A 13260-nucleotide genomic window follows, 5' to 3' on the forward strand; every position below is an offset into this window, starting at 1 on the left:
CCCTGTCAGACAGGCAAGTAAAATGAGAGTAAGGGCACACTGACATTGGCAATGGCCCTTCCCTGCTATTCCACCCTCCAGTCAAAGGGAAGATTTACTTACCTTTCTACTGCTGAGAAAGTGGTTGCTGCTCCCCGCATGTAGTATTCATAATTGTAGGAGATCATGTCTATCTCCTCACCATAGTGGCCTGGGTAGTCAGTTGTCAACCTGGTGGAAAAGACAGAGAGAGAGAGAGAGAGAGAGAGAGAGAGAGAGAGAGAGAGAGAGAGAAAAGGGGGGGGGGTGTTATTCTGGCAGGCAAACCAGCAGACACCATCTATAGAGGAATGACAGAATTGAAATAGGTTGAGGAAGATATGAATTATGTTTACTGTAGACCTGGCAAATTATCATGAAAATACCAAGAACAATTAGGGGAGGAGGATGCTAAGAAATCTACCAATTAGATTTTCCCATACATTCCCATCAAAGTCCTATTAAAAGCTATAATTTACACATAGGTGACTAGGTGATACAGACTTCTGCACTCAGCATCAGGGAGGCCTGTCCAGTTCTAGCTGAGATAATTTCTGTTTAATTCTGGGCAATTATTTTACCTTTCTCATTCTTAGGGATAAATTAGTAAATTAAGGATAAAAGCACCTATTTCATAGGGTCATTATTATAATATTTGTAAATTATTTTGCTTTTGAATTTAAAATTAAAATAAAAAAATATTTTTAAAATTAAAATTTATGTTTATGAATATTCTTATGTATATGGATTTTATATTAGCTGTTATTATTGTAGATATTCCTTCCTGCCCACTAACCATTTTCTTCTTTTTTTTTAGGCTAGTCAACCTAGTCCATAGTATCCTCAAGGTCAATTTGATTCTAGGCCCATCCTAGGAGTCTGAATATAGGGAGAAAGCTTGAAGCTTAAAGTCCTGTGGTTTCTGTCTGAAGTTTATCAACTTCAAGGACAATTAATCTTTGGTATGTTCATGGGGAGTTTTCAGATAAGAGTTAATACAGACAAGAATGTTTCCTATAGATTAAACTGGATTCCCAAGATCTGCAGCAGCACTCTGAACACTATCCAGGAGCTAACCTAGTCTCTGACTTGGCAAAAATGTTATGGGTCCAGTGCTGACTAGGCCATTGCACTATGAAAAGATAAAGGGTCTTAAATATGTTGTTCAACTAAAAGGGTTGATCAAGAAACCTACAGGGGCAGCTAGATGGCTTGGTGAATAGTGCTCTGAGCCTAGAGTCAGGAAGATCTGACTAGATCATTCAAAAACTAGCTGTGTAACCCTGAGCAAGTCACTTAATCTCTGTTTGCCTTAATCTATTTGTTTTGTTTTGTTTTGTTTTTTGGTTGGTTTGTTTGTTTTTTTGCAAGGCAATGGGGTTAAGTGTGTTGCCCAAGGCCACAAGAGCTAGGTAATTATTAAGTGTCTGAGGCTGGATTTGAACTCAGGTACTCCTGACTCCAGGGCCCGTGCTCTATCCACTGCACCACTTAGCTGCCCCTGCCTTAATCTATTGAAGAAGGAAATGGCAAACTATCTTTTCAAGAAAATTCCATCTATTATATGGTCCACGGAGTCAGGCAAGCCAGATACACATGAATAAATTACTGCACAACAAAAATGTGAAATCTTAGAGATACAGAATATTACAATTGATAGGATTCTTAAAGGTCAAGTCATTTAAGTTATTTATTTTATAGATTAGGAAAAAAAGAGTTGAGATCCAAAGAAATAAGGGTACTTGATCAAGGTCACACAGCTAGTTTTTGAATGATCTAGACTCTAGATCTCCCAACTCTTAGACTTTCTTCTCTCTTATCATGATTCCTGAATTGTTCTGCATTTTATCTCTGTTTAAGACATTACAATCCCTCTGTCATACAGCCAAGCCCAACTGGAAATGTGTTTCTACTTACTGTGGTCATAGTGGGAAATCAAGCTCAGCCAAGTCCAGGAATCATTCAATCTTTTCATTTCCAAATGGACTCAGACTTTCTGGGGTTTGGCTTTGTTTGCTATGAGCTAAGCATGGCTGTCTCTTTCTAATGAAAAACAACAGGTCTTATGAAATAGGAATTTGATGCCAAATATAGGTCATTAAAATAGCCGATTAATTTTGTGATTTCTGATATTTCCACGAGATGTTTGATAGAGTTTACCTACTTATGGGGTGGAAAGTGATGGTGGTATTGTTTGTACTGATGATAGTGATGTTAATAATATTGTTGTTTTGGTAGTGGTGTTGATGGTGGTGAAATTGTTATTAGTGGTAGTGATGTGGTGGTGATGCAAAGTCCAAGAAAAGTTTAACAAGATTAAAAGGAAGATGATTATCTTACTTGAAGTAACTGTTTTTGAGTACTTCAAAAATTCCATTTACATAAATGTTATTAATTTGTTTTACATATAAATCTCTTACAAATGAGACTATTTGGCAAAAGTTTCTTAATTTAAATCAAATTGCTGTAAATGTTTAGAAGTAATATGTCTGTATTTAATGAAAAAATGTAATTATTTAAGGCTTTGTATTAAGTCATGTTGGTCTCATCCAGATACATCTGAAGTAATAAGGAATTTTTACTAAATTGGGGGCAGTTAAATGCCCCCTTATTTTTTAATTAAGAGGGCTTAATTTCAGAATTGAGAAGGCTATTCTTTGGGGGGGAATTGAAAATTCAAAAACCTTACAAAAATGATAGTAGAAACTACTATTGTATATAATTGGAAAACATAAAATATTTTTTAAAAAAGAATGAGAAGGCTAGAACAATAATAGTGACAATGAATGGTTGATGGTAATTGAAATATATTTAATTTAGGAGATAGGAAAAGAGTACCTGGATGATCATTAAGATCAAGTCTTAAGACTCAGATCAAAAAAGAAATTGTATTCATTATAATTGCTAAGTCACTTTTTTGGTCTATGGTCTCTTTAAAAATGTCATAAAGATTAAGTCAACTTTTATAAGCCTGAAGGATTACAAATGTTCTGATATTCAAAAATGAAATGCAGGTGAATACTTCAGATATTAGGTCAGAGAGAATGATTTTGATTTTTAGCAAAACTCTGGGATTTATTTTTAAAGAGAATTTTCTCTTGATGAAGAAAGTAATGATTGCTGTAAATTAGCCCTGATAAGTTAAGATTGTTGATCATACTACTCTGGTTTCACTTTTGTAGGGTATAGTTATTAAATGGCAGCTAAAGAAAATTTGGTAAGGGTCAAGTGAATAGAAGTTTCTTAGCATTAGGGAATATTTTTAATTGTTTTTATGTCCTCAATACCCACCACAGTGACTTGCATATAAGCAGTGCTTAATAAATGCTTTGGGGGGCTTTGATTTATTGCTGGATTTCAGCAAAATCATCTTTCATGATACCTTTGTGAATAATTTGGAATGGATTGACTAATACTTTACGAAAGTAGATTTGGACCTGATTAAATTATTGGACTGAAAGAAGTGTGACAAAATGACAAGGTTAATCTGGAGTGATGCCACTAATGGAATACCATGGAACTCTTCAACCATATAGTTTTCAATGTTTTTATAATGACTTAGATGAAGACAGATGAAAAGTCCATTAAAGTTACAAGTGGTAGTTAGACTGCCCTTGAGAACTGAGACTCAGAGATATTTGTCTCTGGTTCCATAGCCAGTAAGTTTCAGAAGAAGAAGAATATAAACTCAACTGTCCTCTGATTCTCTTTCTTTTCTGGTTCAAACCTCTATTGTATTAATCCTCCCCTCCAGGTTTATTTCATCCATAAATTAGTTGTATGTGCTCACTGTTTAAGGAAATCATTGATAAACATATTGAACAAAATAGGATGAAGAATAGAACTTATGACACTTCCCTAGAGTCCTTCCTTTACATTTACATTGAGCCCTCAAAGTCACTCTTGTTATCTGATCCTTCAACCAATTTCAAAGTCTATACAATCTTTTAGTCCAAAGCACTGTAGCATCTCTATGTAGATTTGAGATTGATGAATGTCTTGATAAAATAAATAAAACAAAGAAAAATTTGCTGATAGTGCTGATTCCCAGACCTAGCAACTACTATTCTTGTTTTTAAAAAAAAAGTTAGTCTGGAATTTACATTAACATGTAGTGATCAACACTTTTTTCTCAGTGCTTACAAAAATTATCCTGAATTGACGTCAAGATCACTGGCCTACAGTCTGGAAAATCTATCTTCTCTGTTTGAAAACTGGATAGCATTTTACTGTCTCCAGTGTTGTGACTCATCTCCTGCTTTCATGGTTTCTTAAAGATCAATAATGGTGATTAAACAATCATGGAGGCATGTTCCTTCTATATCTAAGGATATGGTTCATGAGTCTCATAACTGGACTTCTTTGAAGGCATCTAAAAGCTTTCTAATCAAGATCTCATTTAGCTTGGAATTCATCTACAATTCAACTTTTGTGTTCTGTCCTTCTTAGCATGAAGATTTTCCTTCTTAATAGAGAAAATGGAAGAGTAATGAAATTTTTCTATCTGGGTTCAAGTGAGACAAGGAGACAATTTGCCATGACAAGAAAACCCAGAGGGGATAGAAGGTTTGAATTTTATAACTTTTTGTGGGTTATTATTTTTGTCATTTAGGGAAGACAGTGGCATGGGGACAGGAAGATTCTAGTATATTTATAAAACTGTTCTGGCATCTTTGGATAAACCTTGAACAAAGTGTTTTTTTCACTTGACCTTCTCAGGTTGCATCAAAGATTTCCAGGCCAGTTGAGATAATTAAGCCACGCTTGACAGGGGAAATGGAAGAGATAAACTGGGAAGTGGTCCTTATTTCATTTATTAAAATTTGTCATTTATTTAAGCATTTCTATTCTGTTTCATTTATACTTTTCCTAGTATCTATTTTGTGTATGTATCTGAGAATTATGGTAATAATGATCTATTATTTATCTATTTATACAGAACAAGTAGAAAATGAAATTGAAATTGAAAATAAAATGGACTAGATTTTTCAATTCTCTACCTCACTTCTGGGTCAAAAATCAAAAAAAGGAAAGATCCACTCTCTGTTGTACATTATACTTGAAATAGGAAATGCTTAGTGATGTTTTTTCATCCACTGTTCTCAAGGTCATATCATATGGGTGTCAAAGACACTACCATCCTTCCAGTTATATTTGATTTCCTTACTTTCTCAACCTCCCAAATGTCCTGTTAGTTGCTAAATCTCAACATATCTGGTATATATTCTCTTGGATTCATTTACACAGATACCACTGGTTAAGACCTTCATTTCCTTTTTTTGACTTCTAATTAGTCTAATTAGCCTTCTAATTAGTCTGCCTGTTTCAAATGTTCCTTCACATTAATCCATCCTCCACACAGATACCCAGGTGATTTTCCTAAAATACTCATCTGACCATGTTACCTCTCTACCCTCCCTTCACACACTCCATGATGATTTTCTCTAGGATCAAATATAAGCTCCACTAGAAGGCTTTTTCAGACTTCACAGTTGAACTCCTATTGACCTTTCCAAGTTCATTTTCTAGATCCCTCTTCTTCTTGAACTCTGTGGACCATATCTACTTGCTCTCTTTTTGTTTCTCATGCACCACTCTCCATTTCCCATTTCTATGCCTTTCTATAAGTTATTCCCATGTTCCTGAAATAAACTCCCATTTCATTTCTTTTTTTTGAACAAATAAAAGTCATTTATTTACTTTAAAACTCTGCTCAGATGCCACCTTCCAAAGAAACCTTTCTTCCCTTCCATAAATTTACTTATTATTAATGTGTGTGTGTGTGTGTGTGTGTGTGTGTGTGTGTGTCTGTGTGTGTGTGTATGCTTACTTTTTTGCTGTCTCCCCTAATAGAATGAAAATTCCTTGAGGGTAAGGCTATTTCACCTCTATTTTTATATCTGCAGTACCTAGCACTATTTCAGGGACAAGGTAGGCATTTAATAAATCCTTGTATGGGGCGGCTAGGTGGCATAGTGGATAAAGCACCGGCTTTGGAGTCAGGAGTACCTGGGTTCAAATCCGGTCTCAGGCACTTAATAATTACCTAGCTGTGTGGCCTTGGGCAAGCCACTTAACCCCATTTGCCTTGCAAAAACCTAAAAAAACAAACAAAATAAATAAATCCTTGTTTCCAGTTCCATGGCACAAGAGTGTTCTAAATTCCCACCTTAGATATCATTCTGTCCCAAGTGCCAGAATTTATAGTTATTGCTCTGAGAATTCAGGAAAAATAAAGGGTGTTAGCAAAAATAATTAGCTAACATTTTTAGTAGTGATTCAAAGTTTACAAAGCACTTTACAAACATTTTGAGATTCTCAGAACAATCTTGGGAGGAAGGTGCTATATTTCCTCATATTATAGATGATGAAACAGGTGCAACTTCTGCTTTGGTTCTCTGACAAGGAAATGGAGAAGCCAATTCATGATTAGAATCCAAGTCAGTTATTCACTCAGGAAAGCTCCTATCCCAATAAGGAATACAGGGCTCCTCAATAAATGACTAGCAGAAACTTGCATTAGTGTAGTATTCTAGTCATTCTGACCGAGTTATTATGGTAAGAACAGTGTAGGACCAAATTCCACTTTTCTAAAGACAGAAATGGGACCTCACAAGAGATAATTATGGTTCCAGTCTGCTGCTGAGTTCCTTTTTAATCTCATCCTGAAAAGTAAAAATACCTCAGGATAGTACCTCTCCAGAGCAGGCCTTAGAAGATAGAAAGTACTTGAAAACTTCCCAGCCAGAGTATCCTAGTGAGGTCAGTATGTACCAAGAAAAGTCTGGTTCACTCGAGCAAAGCCAATCATTGATCAACTTGCATCTCAGGCAAGATGGATGCTGGGAGTAGGGGTTCCACTCTAGGAGGGTCCATCAGGAACTATGAATGCTCTAACTTTGGAATCTTACATATTTTCCTCTCTCCGCCTGAACAATGGTCTATATCTCATCTCTCTTATCCTTTTTTTACCTTTCTATATCTCTAAATCTTATCTCCCTTGTCCCAATATAAACCAGCATGGTGGGTCCCATGAATTACATTTTCCAACTCTTCCTTGAGCATGGTGAGTGATCAATAAATATTGTTGACTGGCCACCCATCTGACAGAATTAATGTTATCTAAATGTAAAGAGAAGTAGACAAGGGGCAGTCATGTTTCTATAGGGAGAGTCTCAGCTGCAATTCCATGCTCTACTCTGGGTAAATTTAGACTCTCTCCAAAGACAACTAGTCCATCAAATCCATTAATTCTCTGTGTTTTTGAAGTCACCCCCGCATTGGAAATATATATCCTTAGGCAGTAGTTATGTGGTTAAATTATAAAAATGACATGATAAAGTGAAAGTAAGTCAGAATGATAAAAAGAATAATTGTTTCTATCTGAGAAGAGAGACCATATTATTAAGAATACACACAAAAAAGAACTTAGAATGTGATTAAAGTTTCAGTTCCCTACCAACTATTTCTAGTCTCTTAATGTATATTATTTTCTGCCTGTGATGAGAACTACCAGCCTTCAATATTCACATCATTTGGCATAGATTCTTACCCTTCATCCCAGGGATTCGAAGTTGGACTTGTGGAATCAACAACTCAATTTAGAAACCTTTCTTAAACACTTGCCATATACCAAACACCAAGCTTAGTGCTCAAGGGAATACAAAGACAAAAACAAAATGACTCCTGTCCTCAAAAAGCATGTATTGGATTGGAATGTCAGTAGGCACGAGAAAGGAATGCATAAAGTGGAACAGTAGATCTGGCATGGGATGAATCCTAATATTGTGATAAGATTCCTAACACTTTGGACTTATTGAAAAGAATACTTGACTTGTAGTCAGAAGATCTGAGTTCAAATTCTTCCTTTGACACTGTTAGACTATACACAATTATGGGTTATGTATACTGTGAGGAAAGTGTTGAAAGCATTATGTAAAATGAGTTCTTCAAATATTTCTATCATTTCATGGGATCATAAGTTTAGAATCAAAAGGCTGCTTAAATACAATTCCTTCATTTTCAGTTTAGGAAATAGAGCTTCAGAGAAGTCAAATGATCTTTCAGAGTCACATAGGTAGGAATAGAGACAGTACACGAACTTCTGACTCCAGGGCCAGTCTTCTTGCTATTGTACTAGATGGTATAGCAGATGGAATTCTGGTCTTAGCATCAAGATAATGTGAATCCAAATCTTGTCACAGTCACTCCCTAACTGAATGACCCTGAGTAAATCATTTAACCATTCTTCCAGTCTTATTATTATAATTTAATCATTCTCCATTGCAATCTGAAATTTTTTTTTGGGGGGGGGGAATGTATTAGCCAGTATGGCTCCTTAGGAATTCATCTTTTGATACGATTTAACTTTCAAATATCTTAGGAGACAATAGTCTGTAAATTTTCTAAGAATAGCAAAATTTCCACTAATCAGGTTAAAAAGTTGATCTGAGTCATGTAGCATAAGAAAAGTACATTACTCTGATGGCCCTCAGTCTAACTGTCTCTCTGCCTAAACTCCATCCTAGTTCCTAGGCAATGACTCTGTGGTGGCACAACCCAATCAATAAGTATCATTCATTGGGTAAATTTCTCAGATATTAGAAATTCCAGTTTGAAAGTAAGGATCCTGAGCTACATAGTGAACAAATATCTAAGGCAGAATTTGATTACAGGACTTCCTGACTTTATGTAAAGAATTCCTTCAACTGTACCACCTGCCTAAGGGAATTTTCTTGTCAGTAAATGTATCTGGAAATGTGGTGTTGCCCTGAATTTTGATATTGGTGACTTGCTTAGAAAAGGAAATGGGCATTCATTTCCCAGTATCCATCCATATGGTTGCCTAGCCAGTCACTACCCGGAAGGCATAATTGCTATGAAAGAAAACAGTAATCAGGTGTGTAAGCACTATAGCTGTTTGGAGAATAGGAAATGGTCATCAATGGTCTGCAGACTTGTAGCTACTTTAGAGATGTTTTTATGGCTTACTAAGTATAATGCTGAGAAGTCTAGGTATTATGCTTAGTGTATGTTCATTCACACATAAGTGATTGAACACACATATGTATTGCACGTATATGTGCATGCATGTAGGGAGAGGGAACATTGATTGTATAGTAGAGAGAACCAAACTCAATTCAAGTCTTTCTTGACACAAATGATGCTAGGCAGGTCAATCTTAGTTCCTCAGGCAATACTCAGAAACTAATTCTTATAGAACGGGTGGCAAGAGTGTTCTGTGTCATTGAAATCAGTTTCTGATCAAATTTAACTAGAGATATTTATGTATATATAGCTTAATAACTACAGATCTCTATATAATTTACCATCTAGATGCACACACATGTGTATGCATGTTTGTATATACTTTTAATTACCTATCAGGGAAAACATGATGAAATGCTTATGTTTTCAGCTTGTTAATATGTTCCTATGAACCTTTTATACCTTAAACAATTTCTTGGTAAAGGAAAATAAATAACTGATTTTTACCTTATGCCCATATTTTATGATGAGTTTCTTTTTTAAAGGTAACACTGTTGTCTTGAGGGGACTTTTGATGTGAATTACACACAAACTTTCTTTTGGAAATTGAAATTAATTTGGGAATGGGAACCATGTCAAAGAGAGAAAATGCATCCCTGGGGAGAGATCAGACACTCCACAATGGACCCTGATTCATTTGAGTTTAGAGCTCCTAATTGTGGGTTCCCTAGATTGTAAGATATATTTTTGGAATCCCTTTGTAAATCCTGGTATGGAAACTTCAGTAAACATCAGTAAAATGTCTTCAATGCATAGTCTTACAGAGATACTTAGAGACACAAAGAGGTTAAGTAACATGTCCGCTGAGGCACAACTAATAATGTCAAAAGTAGAAGTTGATTCCAAGTCTTCCTACTTAAAAAATTCTGTGGTTAGGTAATTTCCTTCCCCCCAACTCTTCTATGGAAGAAATGCCCATCTATCATTCTATGGATTCTTATTTTTATTACTATTTTAACCACAGGCATTCACTCATTCATTCATTCAAAGAAACAATTTTTATGAACTACTATTCAAGTCACTGGCAACTCAAAAGAAATTAGTGACTGCCTTCGTGGAATTTATATTTTCTTTGAGAAAAATAGTCAATCTATCAACCAACCTGGGATTTATTAAGCTTAAATCAAAGTCTCCACTTTATTCATCATCCTGGACTCCTCATGACAAGGAGATGATTCTGAAATCTTAAAAACTATCAGATCATTGCATGCCCAGGTTGGATCTAGCCATTGGAAAGGTATCCTAGCCTAGCTAAGATTGGAAAGGTTCATCACCAAAAGTTGGCCACCTATGATGAATTTTTTTTTAGTTCAATGATAAGGGCTGTTTAGCTGGTGAAGGGGATGTATGAGCCATATCAGGAAGAGCCCTAATGCTGATGTGATCATCAATCCCTTAAAGTATTAAAAAGAAAGAGGGTTGAATTTCTAGATGAACAAGCAGTCAGATCAGCCAGGGAGCTTCTCTCCTTGTCCTTGATCCTAACCCAATTCTGTTTTCTTCATTTTTTCTTCTCTCTTCCTTTTCTTCTCCTATTTCTCTTTTTCTTTGTCTCTTCTTCCAAGTACATGGGTAAATGAGCCATCATTCCCAAGATGGATGTTGTGAGGAATATTTACCATATTATCTTACACTGGACAACACAAGTCCACCTTCCTCTTAACAAAAGAAGCAAGGTCTGAACATACTGCCTTATAAATGTCAACAACTGAGAATTAGAGATCTTAGGGGATTTCTTTCTTTCTAAGTTGTTCTTCCCCAGGGCAACCTTCTGGGTTGTGGTTGGCTCTCAGGAGTCCAGCAACCAGACAAGGCTATATTCTGTAGGTGACAAACTGATGAAACAGTATAAGTTCTCATGGAGTGAGGATCCTAGTCTTTCAAGGCATTTTATTCGTGTGTGTGTGTGTGTGTGTGTGTGTGTGTGTGTGTGTGTGTGTGTGTGTGAAGTACTGGAAAATATTAAGTGAAGAGAGCCAAAGACAATAGGCAGCTAGATGGCATAGGGAATGGCATGCTGGGTCTGAAGTCAGGAAGTGCTGATTCAAAAGTGACCTCAGATACCAGCTGTGTGATAGGGTAGTCAGTTAACTGTTATCTGGCTCAGTTTCCTCAATTGTAAAACGGGAATAATAGTAGTGCCCACCTCCCAGGGCTATTGTGAAGATCAAATGTGATAAAGTAATTAGCACAAGATCTGGAATATAGTAGGTTTTGTTAATATAATACTCAAGTGCTTCTTATCTTTTTGTCTTCCATCGGATCAATTATTTTGGATATTAGACAATTTAGTTCTCTAAAGGACCACTATTATAAAACAACATTGCCTTTGGACCTTTGTAGGTGAAAAGGCATGGATGGATATAGAGGGCCTGTAGCTGCAAGTGTGTTTACAACACTCTCTTTAAAGGAAACTATAAAGATTCCAAGAACTCTAATGCATCAGGTATGCTAAGTAGATGCAAAGATGTCTGGGAAAACTCCAATAGGATCCTACCTATATGACCAATCTTATGATTGGGCAGAGTAGGTAGTGGTCAGTTTGGAGTAATGTAAGATTCTCTGAAAGGTCTGACCCGTCAGTTCATTCATTTATCACTCAGAATTAAGGAATTAGGTAAAAATATCAGGAACTCTCTAGACTAAACAAACCTGACTAGGAATCCTCTGTAAAAGATTCTCAAGAACAGAGACTTGACTATCATTCAAAACAGAGCTGTTGAAGGCCTAGTAGATGCTGAAGAAGTGTTGATCACCAAAAAGAGCTAGAAATTACAAAGAGTTGCATTATTTTTACAGGAGGAAGGGAAGGAGGGAGGGAGGGAGGGAGAGAGAGAGAGAGAGAGAGAGAGAGAGAGAGAGAGAGAGAGAGAGAGAGAGTATCAAATCCAAATTTTGACTAACTTCCTGAAAATCGCTAATATTTTCCATCCATCATATCTGGAATGAATGTGACCACAAGAGGTTTACTCTGTCAGTCTAGATGCTGGGGAGAGAGAGAGAGAGAGACAGTATTTTGCAGCTTGTGCCTTCCTTGCTTGTTTCTGATATTACTCCTAGATTAGACAGACAGCCCCCTGTGGGCTACTCCCCTCCAGAGCTCCTACCTGAAGCTAGGTCAATATGGTGCAGCAGAATAATGGGATCTGTCTCTCTGTACGTAGCTGAATTTCATAAGGACATTGATTTATCTTGTTGTTCACAGTCTAAAAGCACCCCTGTTAGTTTTAATCTGTCCCACTGATATATTCATTTGTTCCACAAATGAGTGCAAGTAGGGGCTTTCTTATACCTAAGCAGAGAAATGGGCTAGAGTGAAAAGAGTGCTCAATGTGTTTGAATAAACATAGCTTTTAGTTCTGGATTCGCTTCTGTCTTCTTAGATATTTGGAAAGTCATAAGATTACAGGGCCTGTTTCATAACATGGGATATATAAAATGGGATCACAACTACCCTATTTATTTCATAAGGATATAGCTTGCATAAAATTGCATTTTATCTATATAAATATGTGTGATATTATTTTGAAAAAATTAATAGATTGTCAACAGATGAATTCTGTTTCTTATCTGAAGGACCAAAATCTTAAAGTTGATTAATAATACTATGTATGCAAAATGAAATGTATTATTAAAGTACTGAGCTGAATTTTTAGGGGTTCCAAAGGGAAATTGAGACCAAGAAAGGGGCAGCAACTTGCCCAAGGCCACATAGATTGCAATTGATTCTTATTTGAAAGGATAAAAGAAAGGAAGTTGCATTGATTATGCATGTTATATCATGCTAATATATGTCATTTGCAATTCTTTATATGTACTTGGTGGTAAAAGACTACCTGTGTGCAATATAAGTTTATTACCCAAGTGCTAATTTGGAGACTTTGTTGTTTCAATTTATGGAAGCCTAATCATGAACAACTCTTAGATTATATTTGGGGATTTTCCAGCATAAATTCTGGATTGGGACATGATATGACAAAAAATGATCTTCTTAGGAAACTCTAGTGATAGAACCCAATCTACTTGACTTTGGAGCGGAGAAGGTGGTTGCTGGATCACAGGCTATATGTACTTGGTTTATATGTCGTATCAATTTTTCTTTACACATGTTGTTTCCCCTAGAGCAGAATGTATTTCCTTGAAGTAGCTCTCTTTTTATTCCCAGTATTTATTTAGGACAATGCTTTGCACGTA

The 13260-nt window shown here is 36.1% G+C and overlaps 1 protein-coding gene across 1 annotated transcript in view; it reads right to left on the minus strand.

The window, feature by feature from the left end:
* Positions 1-13260, minus strand: part of LOC141512756 (dermatopontin) — a 36838-nt gene that overhangs the window by 4396 nt on the left and 19182 nt on the right. The window contains exon 3 of the mRNA XM_074221948.1: positions 103-210. Coding sequence (XP_074078049.1) covers positions 103-210 — 108 coding nt within the window. The remainder of the gene's footprint in view (positions 1-102; positions 211-13260) is intronic.

The sequence above is a fragment of the Macrotis lagotis genome, chromosome 2 (genome assembly GCF_037893015.1).
Source record: "Macrotis lagotis isolate mMagLag1 chromosome 2, bilby.v1.9.chrom.fasta, whole genome shotgun sequence".
Taxonomy (NCBI): Eukaryota; Metazoa; Chordata; class Mammalia; order Peramelemorphia; family Peramelidae; genus Macrotis; species Macrotis lagotis.